The 13,485-nt window shown below is 42.7% G+C and overlaps 1 protein-coding gene across 1 annotated transcript in view; it reads right to left on the reverse strand.

Annotated features, from left to right (window-relative positions):
* The window catches only part of ABCA12 (ATP binding cassette subfamily A member 12), an 88,522-nt gene that overhangs the window by 26,251 nt on the left and 48,786 nt on the right, over positions 1-13,485 (reverse strand). The window contains 11 exon segments of the mRNA XM_040603906.1: positions 834-972; positions 2,116-2,340; positions 3,917-4,077; positions 4,483-4,679; positions 5,320-5,538; positions 7,064-7,241; positions 8,019-8,174; positions 8,854-8,988; positions 9,090-9,159; positions 10,046-10,375; positions 11,706-11,820. Coding sequence (XP_040459840.1) covers positions 834-972; positions 2,116-2,340; positions 3,917-4,077; positions 4,483-4,679; positions 5,320-5,538; positions 7,064-7,241; positions 8,019-8,174; positions 8,854-8,988; positions 9,090-9,159; positions 10,046-10,375; positions 11,706-11,820 — 1,925 coding nt within the window.

Raw genomic sequence — 13,485 nt, forward strand, 5'->3', positions numbered from 1 at the left:
ATTCCTCTTTATGAAATAATAACCTATAGAATACAACATGAAGCAAATCCTTTTCAGTGCTCTCATTAGAGGTACACAAAACGCTTCTCTATGCATATGAGTTACTGTTCACAGTAACATTTACAGTGCAGGTCAGCTCTGAGAAGCAAGTACACAAATACCACTGTGCTCTCCCTTGGCTGCCTCCCTAACTATAAATGCTATATTTGTAAGTACAAATAAAATTTCTGCTCTGAGAAAGCATTTCAACAGGTATTTGCTCATTTTTGGGCTGTGCCACCTTTTTCAGCTTTCAAACCCTCAGAGACACCAGTGTACCTCTCTTCTGAGCAGGAATTCATCCCACTCTCTGGCCCTTTGAGCTGTTTTACCGTACTGCAACAGTTGGGACACAGCAAAAAGTAGCATGGATCCAGATCAGAGCTGTGCTGCTTTTGCAACAGGCTAAGGGTTTCCACAACGTTTCTCTCCAGTTCTACTAGTTATGTAGAAATAATCCTCTACATCAGTTACAGCAATTACTTTCAGAGGTATACATTTGCTCTTTCACCCACATGCTGTGTTTGATTAGATTAAAACCTGGATCAATTTAAAGGACGGCGGATGCAAACAAAACCACTCTGTAATTTATTCTGTGATTCAGACTATTCCAAACTAGTGGATCTGAACAACTGTTGAGCACTGTACTTCTAGCGATTTATTGAGCTTGTGATTCCTGGTTGGGTGAAATGTGGTTTTCAACAAAGAAAGAAGATGGGGAGACCAAATCAGTCCATCTGTCACTGTTTGCATCTGTGACAAATCTGGAATAAAACCTGGAGGTAATGTAGTACCATCTCTTTCTGTGAAGGTGTCCGTGCTCACAGACATTTCGTCACTGCCAATTTGACCACTTGCTCCAGGCAGCTGTTGGGGCAGTTCAGTATCTTCTTGCTGATCCTTCACTAGCTCTTTTGTCAGATTGAGAAACACCTATGGAGCAAGAAAATATAAAGGAAAATTGGTCCAAATGACTCCATTTACCAAAACAATAATCACAATGCACTCTCCTACTTTGCAGCTGTAGTTGGTGCAGCAATTGTGAATTACAACCTTCTTTCTGTTCCCTTTGTGCTCTGTGAGAGAAATTCACTTTTTTCCAGTACAAAATTGTTGTTGTCCAGCTTCTTGTTGCCTACTGTCTCTTCTGCTGCAGCAGTGGAAACTTAAATCTTTGCAGTTGCCCCCTGGACTTGCCTTCTCCTAAAAACCTGTGACTACTGAGTAGGCGTAAATGAAGCTGCGTTTAAGCTCAGGCCCTACATAAATCTGCTCCTCCCACACCCACACAGTGAGCAGCGCACAGACGGCTCTCCCTGCATGGCACCAGTGAAGAAAAAAGGAGGGCTGTTTCCCTGGGATATTTTCCCCTCCGGCCTCTGACAATCCTGGCTGCCTCCATGCTGGGACTGTGCACAGTCATGGCACCCAAGCTGCACGTGGTACATGCTGTATAATTCATTCTCACTGCCTTAGGAAAACACCTTAAAAGCAAGCAAGAATTTCTGAGCAGAAAGGCAACAGTCTCCCTCCCTCCTTTCTGCAAGACAAGGGTCATCACTGCTCATCATTTACTTTTTGTTTCTGATGCAACTAAATGTTTGTGTTTATTAGATCAGAGATTTCCCATGGGAAGGAAGGTGCCTGTGTTACTCCATGATGCACGAGGTGACTCACTTGTGCAATACAGCCTCTATGCTGAAGTTCAGCATTTAGATGGTTTGCTAATCCCCCGCTGATGACTGTATCTGTAGACAAATCCACATTCATGGGGACCAGGAAAATGGTTCAAGAAAAAACACCCCACTGCCCCCTCTCCTTAGTCTATCTCCAGAATCTAACTTTCTGGGTGAAATATCAAAAAGGTGATAGCAAGGTGAGAGAGTGGTACACTTTGTGCATTAGTATATCTACAGATTTATGAATACATCTACACACTCACATGTTCGTAAGTATAACACAGTGATCAGCCAAACTACTTCTTCCCCTGCCTGCCACTCCTACATGCAAAACATGCCACCATCTAGCCCAGAAGGCAGAGCTAACGTTTCACTACATCGAACCCTGAGTTCATACCTCTTCCACGGTTGTGTTTGAAATCCCGTAGCAACCAAGGTGGAGATCACTCAAGCTGGTATCAAGGGCTCTGAGAAGCGCCTGGTAGGCCCCTGAGACTGTGGACTTGAAGGGAGGAAGCACGTACACGAGCTCTCCACCAATATCCTCCTTGAGATAAGCCTCTGGGAGGTGGGACTGGATCAAGGTAGTCACTGCTGTGGTGTCACACTCTTCCACCATGTTCTGAAAGAGGAAAACACTCTGCGGTCACTGAGAGGGCTGTGAGGTCAAACCTTCTAGTGCAGGATTTAGCTCAAATTCTATCCCAGACCATCATCGGTAGGTGATCTCAGTCCAGGTATGCAACATTTCAAGGTAAATATCAAAAGGAGATGAAAGGGGGTTTCTGGTCCTTGAAGAGGGAGGTCTGGCAGTGTGCTCACCTTGGTCCACTCGAGACCTTGCCTGGTCTCGGAACAGAGGAAAATCCTAGCCACAAGAGGATTTTTAGGTGTCATCATCACAAGATGACACCTGAACTTGGCTGCCAGCACAAATACACTCTTTTCCTGGTGAAAAACAGGGCTTGCACATGGGTCTTTTTTCATTTTCTTCATCTATATTGCCAGCAATTTGGAAAAGGGGCTGATCTCTTATGGTATCTGCACATGACTCTGTGTGCTGGGGCTACCAACAGCACTGCAGTAAATGCTGTCAAGAGCAGAGTTCCCCCCTCCTTGTAAGCAGAACGTTTTGCCTCAGGCCAGATACTATTGATGGACTCTTCCTATCTGCTTTATTTCTCTGAACTCTAGAATTCACACCCTGCACCCGCCCTTGCCTTTAATCCTCAAGGAGACCCTGTTCTTCTTCAACAAAGCAGAGCACTGACCTTCCTGTTCTCCAAGGGCCACCACAGAGGCTGGTCCAGTGACCCTGCTGGAGAGCCTCCCTCTGCTTCAAGGGAAGCACAGGCCACACCACACCTTCTATTAGCATCTCTCACCAAGAAACAGCATGCTCACATCCAGATCCTCAGTAGTTCTTTGGTACCACTACTGTCCTTGGATCTGCCACTCAGCTCCTGCATCCCTGCTGGCCCCTCTCAGCCAGGAAGCTGCTGCGAGCCCTAGCTCAGCTCCATGCAGGTTTGCAAACAGGAGAAACTCTGCCTCTGCCCCCAGAAGTGCCTGCAGTGGTGACTGCGTTCATGGGACACGAAAGGGAGCTAAGGCCCAGCAGGGGACGGAGGATAAAAAGGACTGCATCGTGCACCTGGGATACAGAAGGCTTGGGTTCAGACTTCTGCCTTGTCTGTTAGAGCTTTAAGGTTTTGTGTAGAGGGGCTGAAGCTAAGACTCCTGTGTTCAGGGGAAGTCTCCATATAGGCTGTCTTTCTCAAGGAAACTTATTTATAAAAAAACCCATGTGAATTCCAGCATGGGACAGGCAGAGCGAGCTGGAGAGCAGTGTGCACTGTAACCCAGGTATCTCGGTGGATGAGGTATAAGAACAAATGATCTTACTGGCAGCCCAAGGAAACAGTCCAGCATATTCTTGAACATGTGTGGCCAAACCCAAGAGTTTCAACCCAAAACACATCCCACTTTCACCTGGGCATAAAGTGATTGAATAAAAAAGTTATTCCATGAAAGTGAAATTATACTGGAATAACCATTCCAGTGCAGACATCCACGACTGAGATGAACCTTCTTCAGCATGCTTCAGTTCTGTGGGACACTATGACGTGCCTCCTTTCTTCCTGCCATACAACCGATCCAGTTTCCCACCCAAATTTTGGACCAGCTCAGAAACAAACCTTCTTTTTTGTGAGCGTCAGGTGGTATCCGTCACCAAACGTGTCCTTGAGGTAGAATGGTGAACCACAACATTTGAGCCCTCCCTGCTCTAGGAAGGCAATTCGGTCACTCAGAACTTCTGCTTCATCCAAGTGATGTGTTGACAGAATGATGGTTCTGCCTGGAAAACAGAAAGCTGATGTCAGCCACCACAGAACAAACACATGCAATTATGTGAGACAGGTGAAAGCTATGCTGAATGAGGGGACACAGAGTATCAGGTGAAAACAGACTGCAGGGGATTTTTGTAACTATTAGCGAAAGTATATGAAAGGCAACATTAAAGAGAAGCCGAAAGTTACTATATTGTAAATTGTATATTATGGGAAAGTTACTTTTCAGATGACACTGTGAATTTACAGCAACCAGCCAAGATGTACCCAGAGGGCCTGCAAAATCCCAGTGTCCCACAATTCATTCTCTGTGGTCTCCAAAACCCACAGTTCAAAGCCCCTGATACTATATTTGCAAAAGTGACCCAAATCACCTTTGCCACACTGGAGAGTATCTCATCTGATCACGATACCTTTTTTATTCTTGGAGATAATTTCCCAAATACTTCTCCGAGAGCACGGATCCACTCCTGTGCTTGGTTCATCTAGTATCACCACCCTTGATCCACCCAGGAGAGCAATAGCTATAGATAACTTCCTCTTCATCCCCCCGGAGAGGGAGCCGGCTAGCTTGTGACGATGGCTGTACAGTCCTGTCTCCTTCAAAGTCCTTGAAAACAAAGGAAAAACAGCCCCCAAAGGTTGTCCTTCAGGCACCTTTTAAAAGCATGGAAACTGAAAATACCCAAAAAACCCGTAACTGCAAATGAAAAACTGCTCAAGTATGGACTGCTCTACTGAATGGTCACAGTGCAGGGAGATGATTCACCCTGTAGCTCAGTCACTGGGATTTTAATTTAAAACATTTTTTAGGATGTTTTCAAAGTTTCCATCTGACAAGTCAAGGTTAAAGGCTCAACCTCATCAACTGAGAACACCAAGATCCAAATTCCCTGGGATGTTCTGTCTGCTTCACTTCTCTGCAGAACCAATAAAGCCAACATCATCTTTCTGACTGGTTGATTAAATCTCTTTCTGGGGAAAATTGTAAAGCAGCAAGGACTAGACCCTTAGGCCTAAAAATTCATCTCCAAAGAATTGCCACAGAAGCCTGTAAACCCCCTGGAGAAGACACATTGTTTTCTTACAGCCACAGATATCAATAAATTCCTCTGGTCATTATTTGAACTCTATGCTGGATCAGCAACGGTCCTCAAAACCATTAATCTGAGCTTTGCAGTGGCAATGGCACTACCACACAATAATTTTGACAGCCCTCTCTCCCTTCTCCAGCCCTGCTATTTTTGTACCTTTTCACTTCTTGGTAGAGCTCCTGTTTACTCCAGTGAGGGACTTTGATGTACCCATAAAGCAGCAGGTGTTCCTTTGTGGTAAGGTAGTTAAAGAGCACGTTGTGCTGCATACACACACCCATATTCTTCCTGATAACTTCCTGGTCTGTCCTGATGTCTTTGCCATACACAAAGATAGTACCCGATGATGTAGGGAACAACCCAGTCAAAATAGATCTGAAAGGGAAAAATGAACAGAAAAGGAAGTTAGAAACAGGAGAAAGCCTTTTTTTTTTTTTTTTTTTTTAACATGGTCCTGTACCTATCATCACTTTCAGTGTTTCCTTACATCACTATCACGCTTCTTCCAGCCCAAGACCACTGACCACTGCTTCTTCTGCTGTCTAACCATGCTTTGGCAGAGCAGGGGCCAATTCACATCAAAGGACATCCTCACACCCCTCTGCGGGAATGCGAGAGCAAGTACCAAGCTGACACGCTGAACTCTGGCTACTTTTCACATGTACTTTTATCTTCTTCAGCCTTCCTCTCCCCAAGTGAGACCATTGCATGTCTGTCCCATACATCAATATTCATGAATGCCCTTGACTTCCAATTTAATCACTGGGAATTCATATAATGCAGTTACTCTTCATTCTTTGAGGTTTGTCTGCAGTATGCAGACAGCCTTATATTGCTAACCACAACAGAGATTGAAAACCACATCTTCATCTTACTAACCACATCAGAGCATGGAAACCTGATTTCACTGCCATTATTAACAAGAAATGGAAGAGGATTTCCAGACAAGACACTTCCCAGTGGGCAGCACTTTCATCTAGTTCAAGCAAATAATTACCTGCCTAGCAATACTCAACAGACTTGAGTCAAACACTGTATGCTCAGAATAACTACTTGCACATTATAGGTCATTTTTGGTGCTGTCCTGCAGGGACTAAAGGGAGAAGACGCATCTCAGACTGCCCTTCACCCTCCCACAGCCTCTCTCTCTCCTGGGACTTTTAACCATCATTAAAAAGGAAAGAAGTAACTTGTGACCTTACTCAGGATTTGAAGCCTGCATTAAGTTTCAAGAAGCCTTTACAGTTTTCTGCATATCACCTTTGCCTACACTTTGCAAACAGGATAGGAGATGAATTGATAATAAACTGAGATGCAGTACAGATCTGTCTTATTGTTTTTGGCTCTTCTGAGGCTTCTATTTATCAGCTTAATGTTGCTTTCAGAGTGATGCACGTATATATCAGTGGAGAAATCAAGTTCTACAGGTCTGTTTATAGTGCTGTTATCTAACAACTCAAATAATAATTTATAACTGGAAAGGCTGAAAGGCCAATGTATTAACTCGCTGCCATTCCAGCCTAGCCAACACGAGTTTGTACAGCTGAAGTGTACCTTTATTACACTTTCTTGCTAATACCACGTCAGCTTTGGTGTGTGCGCAAGCTACCCACAACTTTCAGAACAACCTAACCCTAGGCACCAAAGCATCATGGAACAAAACACTAAAACAGTTGCTGTGCTGTGTATTACAGGTATCCAACCAGATTTAAAAGTATATTACTGAGCAGAAAAGTAGATGGACTGCTGAGGTCATCCATGAACAAGATAAAGCTACAAGAGAAATCTGGCTTAATGAAGTACCTTATTCAGTCTCCCAACACTGCACAGCCCCACTCACTCTCTCCTTCACCCACTCATGCCCCACAATATAAAAAGAGCAGCTTTAAAGGGTACACACATGGTTGTAGTTTTCCCAGCTCCGTTGTGTCCCAGCAGGGAAGTGATATTCCCTTCATAGAAGTTGAGGCTGAGGTTGTTCACTGCAGCTTTGGATCCATAAACTTTTGTTATGCCACGGAGGGAGACTCCCAAGGTGAGATCAGTGGGCTCTGGTTCGAGGTGAGGCGGCGGGGCACCTTTGACACCAAAGGGAATGGTGTTACAGTTACAGTTACTGCACTGCAGCAGGTGTTTGTGCTACTTTTTTCACCTCAGAGATAAGCAGAGCTTTTAAAAACAAAATACAGCAAAAGTAGGTGCCTTTCAGCTAGGAACACAGAAAACATTTCACAGGATCTGTATAATTTTGAGCTCTCTGGGATTTCTCCTTTTTACTTCTGCAGCTTTTAATAACTCCTGACAATAAGCATTAATCACTTTTGAAAAGGTCTCATATTTAGATGTTTTGGAGCACCTAACTTAATTTATACAAAGCAAGCACAGAAAATCAGAAGGCATACAGCAAAACGACCGAGTTATTTTCAGTTAGGTAAAATCAGCGAGTTTTTATGTGTGATCTCAGAATATTTTACAGGCTAAATATTTAAAGAGAAGAACAAAGAAGCACACATCCCTTTTGCCAAGTAGAAACCTGTACTTTCTTGCCAAAACAAAAGTGCATTTCTACACAGAGCATTGTAGACTGAGGTATATGCATCTAAGGTAACTGCCCAACTACAACACACACAATACACATGTGAAAATCAGTACTGGATTTCCACACCAAATAGGATAATTATAGTATAATTTAAAAGCCAAATCTCCTTTCATGTAAGTAACAGCTTCTAATTTTTCCTGTGCTACAAAATAAGGATCAGTAGAGAGAGGTGCTTTCTACTTATGGTGTCCCTTTACAAAATTGGCTTTGTTTACCTAAAATGTGAGTATTGCTACCCCAGCTAGCATTTACATACATATCTTATTGTTGAGGGTGGCTTCTTTCCTCAACATCAGCCTGGTGAAGAGAAGGCCTCCTCGTTTGTCATTCCAGAAGGGGAGGTAACTGTTATATTCGAACCAGTAAGATGGAAGCAATGGGAAATACCAGGGAGCAGCCATGCCGTATCTACCTGCAAGGAGAAGAGGAATCTCATCCAGGTATCTGTTTCTGAAAAAGTGTCACTACTGGGGTGCACTCAAAATAGCAAAAATAAACGCCACAGAGATCTCCCCCCTCGTGTACTAGACACATATATTTTCATACAATGAAAGTTCACCTGATTGACACAATAGGAAGCATTCACTAATTTGTTATTCTGAGTAACTCCATAGCTGGAGGGCAGGAGTACTTTACATCTTCCACTGGGTAGATTTCCGTATGCCAGTGGACTGCTTCATTAGGTGGGGAAGAAAAGCAAAAGACAAATGTACTGGCTCTTGCCCAAGGCAGGAATTACTTTTTGAAATCAAATGATATAAGTAACACAACATAAAATCACTCAACTGACAAATGCAGGCTAACATGTTCTGTTCTCGTTTTCACCCTCCAGCCCACAAACATATCCTCACATGTCCTTGGCTTCAGCTTCTCCAGGAGAACCATGTCATAAGCAGAGGAACCCTAATTCTCCCTTGCTCTGCTCTGTCTCAGTTTCATTAATACTCTCAGACATCCACATCTTTAGTCTAGAAACAGAGATATCCTCTGTGTGTAGACTTACTGCCTGAACCATGGAATCAGCCAGTGTTGTGTTCATTGTTTTCAAAAAGAGATGGCGCAGCACCAGCCTCAATGCTGTGTCTTCTTACCTGGGAAAACATTCCTTATATACCATCCCAGGATGAAGTAAATGAGAGAGTCTATTAGAATGAGCCAGCACATCCAGCCAAAGGAAGTGTTGTCTCCAATCATTGGGGACTTATACATGTTGTCCCACTGCAGACCTGCAGGAAGGGATTTAGAAATATGAACAGAATCCATATTAGTTAATGCAATGTTATGACCACGGGAGCTCACAGCCTAGTTTTGTCTACAATGAACATACCTATGCCCTGTGCTTCATATCGAGCAATGTATTGACTTGCATAACTGAATGCAGTTGGAGACAACAGACTCTGTGGAATAAACAAAATTGAAAACAGAGAACTTAGGAAGTAGTCTCAAAGAGAAATCAAGTCAGTCAACCAGTCAGGTACCACATTGGCTTGGTCCAGTAGCCAGAAAAAAGAGCAGGTTGTGTTTTTTCCCAGCAGTCGCAAAGAGCACTGCACCAGACTTACGACTTCTTCTAATGTCTCCTTAGAGCCTGCCTTTCTTTTGCTTCCGCACCCAGGACCCAACTTCCTCCCTCATAAGGGGCTTTATTTGAGGCTTTTGAAATACAGCAGTGGTTGAGAATTACCTGCCATGTGGTTAATAATTTTACCACTTGCATTAACAGATGTCCTTTCCTGAATCCGGTGACTCAAAGAAAACAAGTCTGGCTTCTGGAACCTAATACCTACCTATTTCTACCCTTGGTAGGAAACAAAGCTTTACATCTATTTCCATAGCTAGGAATCTGAGAAACATTAAACTAAAGGATGAGCAGAGCCAGCAATAAGCAGAGCCAGCCCTCCTTCACAGCCCTGCTACCTGAACTCCTTACTGAGACAGACTCATTTTCCACAGTGGTTGAAAGGAACCCCATTCTGCTTTGCAGTTTGAAAGGGCAAAGCACATAGCTCAAACTACGCTGATTCATCTGGCAGTGAGAACTCACTAAAATTCTACAGGTAGTGCTTTCAGTTACGGGACACAACTACTTCCAAGTCTCCCTCAAACAGGCCATGGCCAACCCTCCTGCCATGCTGTCATACTGTTACCACCCACTGATGCAATTTAGAAAGGCACCCAACTCACGTACATTTGTGACACAAGCTATAATAAGAGCTGAAGTTTATCGAAGGTGAGTGTCTACTTCCACACATATGTTCCCTGTTATTGAAAAACAGAACTTACCAGTAGGCTCTTCACAGAGAAGCTCAAATGGTTCTCTATGACGAGCAACACGATGAAGGGGAAGAAGGTGAGGATGTACACAAGGCTGCCCACCAAGGCTGCGATGTTGGTGTTATTGAAGAAGACACTGATGAAGTAGCTCATTGCTATGATGGACAGGCTGTAGTCCATAAGGTACAGGAACAGGAGCACTGTGTTTGTTTTGGGAAGGATGTCACCCACTTTTAGAACAATGATGAGGAAGGTGACAGTAATTAGAAGGAAGATGGCACACTCTATGAACCAGGCGATGAAATGGCTGCTGGCATTAACACCCATCATTTTCATGTACTACAGAGAGAAAGGTGAAAAAAAAAGAATCACAAATGACAACTGTTTATTAAGAGATATTTCTGCTGATATTGAACTGTTTCTTTTTTCAGCTTCTGGACAGGGAATGCAACCAAGCCATGCTCTTTCATACTTTGGCATACTGCATGCTGATAACCAGGGAGAAGGCATGCACTCATTTCTGGAACGCCCTAGGTTTGCAAAACAGTCTATTGCAAACGAACAGCACAGACAGGATCTGCAAGTGTGAAGCATCACAGCCCGCAGGCTCCAAAGCTGCTTCTGGCCTTAGATTTGTGACTTTCTTAAAGTGTTTTGGTTATTTTTGAAAATATATGCTAATTGATCCAGTGTCTTGAGTGTAAAAGCTCTTAAGTATCTTTGAAACAAAACCATTTCCCACACAGCCCCAAGACAACAAATAACAGCTAAATTACAATGGTTATAAGGAAGCAGTATTAATTTGTATTAGCTAATGACCAAGTCCACTTTTATAAACCTGTAGATTTGTATTGATAAATCCAAAAGAAACTACAGGTGCTTGTCTTCTTGTAGATTATTACCTAAAAAGATTACTGACACCTTGGTTCTTAGAGACAGTGAAACTGGGTTCCCTAGAGTAAGGGGCTGTCAGCTAGCCACAGGGGTTCACTCATTTTCAATCTCATCACAGTTCATAGAGTGCCCTTTCTTGGAATTGTTTTTGGTGAATCAGTATTTGTTTCCATGGTATCGGATAAAAAACAAATCTGCTCAAGCTTTTGTTGCTTGCTGAAGCTTAGTTTTACAAAAGTTCTTTGCTGCTCATCTCTGTTGATGGTGTTCACACTGAAAACCTGAGTTAATTTAATAAATTCCCTATGTCTCAGTGTCATTTATTTTCCAATAGACAACCTGAATGAAGAACTTCATTTCAGAGGAGCTGATGTAATATGTAGCACCTTCTGAAATATTAAGTATAATAACTTCAAGGATAGGAAATAAGTCACTTTTCATGTCTTTGTCCCCAATAGGCATGACTCAAAGTCAATTTTTAGAGAGCTTTAAATCTTCAGAAAACTTGTAATTTTCTGAGGTCCCCACGTTTCCAGTGATCAGAACTGCAAAGCACTATTCTCACCACTTGAAGGACAAACGCCCTGCATTTCTATGGTTTTGAGCTTGGTTACAATGTCAGAATTCAAACATTGCAGGTCAAACAATAGGTATTTGGAATATTATTTTCCTTAATGCTTGTTTTGCTCCATTTAATATTGCACATGAGACATACTACCCACTAATAAGGAAAATCTGTTTATAATTTTGCATGCCCCAGAAAGTTTCACCGTACCTCATAAAGCCTCAGATCTTTCTCTTGAACAAGTGTTTTAACAAAATCAGCTATAAACAGCACCCAGGCAGCCATCAGAGCAAATGGAAGAGAGTAGGTCACGCTGGTTAAGAACCTGTAAAAGGCAAATGCAGGCTTTAGCTGAATACAAAATGTTCTGGGGATTAAGGCATTATGCACAATATATTTTTCAGAATAATACTTTGGCACAGGAAAAGACATGCTTATATTTCAAAACGTAGAGTGTAATTAATAATTACAAAAAAGGCTATTTTGCCATTGCATCAGATTTTCTATTCATGAAACTCCTGACTGTTCAAAATCTTTCTTTCTTTTTTTAAATTACCGAGGAATTTACAGATGCATTCTCAGATGTTTTGCTAAGGAGCACCCCTGGCAGAAGCAGGAACTGCCCTGGGCAGTGGCATCTCCTGGCTCTATGATGGCGTGCATCCCATTTTGAAACATCACAGCAGCCAGCCATAATTCTCAGTTCTGTTAATAGATACAGTGGCCAAATTTTGTTATCACACCATATTTCCTGGTGCCACAGTGGATATAGATGCCACCCCTCAGTTTCTGGCCTATTACCCCATGGGACAGGTATTGCAGATCCAGGTCTACAACATGGGCTTCACAATTCTTGCCTCCTCACTTCAGTTAAAACCTTCCTCTTGTGCCAAATGTGCGCAGAAAGAAGACACCAATGGCCAACACTAAACTTGCCTTTTGTGATGGAAAGCAAGTTTTTATAGCAGGAGATTCTCTTCATTGTATCTAGAGCGCTTATGCTTTCCTCCCTCATTTCTAAATCTGTCTTTTTATAAAAAAATAATCAGTGTTATGCCGGGGAAAAGTTTAACATACAACAACAAATTAATGTGATTACATTTGTTTTTAATTTTTTTTACCTGTGAGGCTGAAAATTTCCCATGAACTAGCACCTTCAGGAAATGCTTCCATGCAAACAAAGCCATTTTTATAAAGAACAATGAAAAGGCATTTCAGGAGCTCTACTAGTTCTTTGGTTTTGTTTTGCTTTTTGTTTGGGTTTTTTGTTTGGGGTTTTTTTGGTTTGGTTTTTTTTTTTTTGGGGGGGGGGGGGGGGGTGTTGCTACCATCTTGTGCATGATCTCTAAGCTGTTAAAAATTCAACATTTCCCATCACCTTCTGTGTAATGTTACAGATATTCCCTTCTTTTCCCTACAGGATGGTAACTATGCAATAACAATTGATAAACAGTCATTTTACGATGACTTCTACCGGATGCAAATCCAAAGCCTTTAGGCATTTTAATAATTGAGCAAACTCACGTCCCTCTGAACCTGGGGCAGGGAAGGAAACCCAAAGGCAAGTGGTTTTCTCAGCAGCCCAAGAACAAGACAAGGAGCAGATAGCACTGTAGTAAATGCCTCCAGCAGCCAGTTAATTACTGTACAAAACTATCTCACAGCAATAATCCACGTGTTTGCTGCAAGAAGTTGACACTTGGTTTGAATGCTTGCTGCCTGTGTACCTGTAGGCACTTTGCATGCTGCTACCTTGAGAAGAGATTACAGGCGTCCAGCTTTCTTAAGTGACAGGCTAACACAGGAGATTAATGGGTCTGCTGTAGCTCCTATAGCTATAGCTCCCATAGCTAAATCTCCCAGATGATCTTGTAACTCATGCAGTAGACACACAGGCTTTTCAACAGAATGAGCACCCAGGTCTAGTCTGTACTGTTGGTCCATGGGAGACCCTCATGTCAGGGTGCAGCGACCATCCGACCTACCAATA

Source organism: Falco naumanni, chromosome 8 (genome assembly GCF_017639655.2).
Source record: "Falco naumanni isolate bFalNau1 chromosome 8, bFalNau1.pat, whole genome shotgun sequence".
In the NCBI taxonomy this organism is placed as follows: domain Eukaryota; kingdom Metazoa; phylum Chordata; class Aves; order Falconiformes; family Falconidae; genus Falco; species Falco naumanni.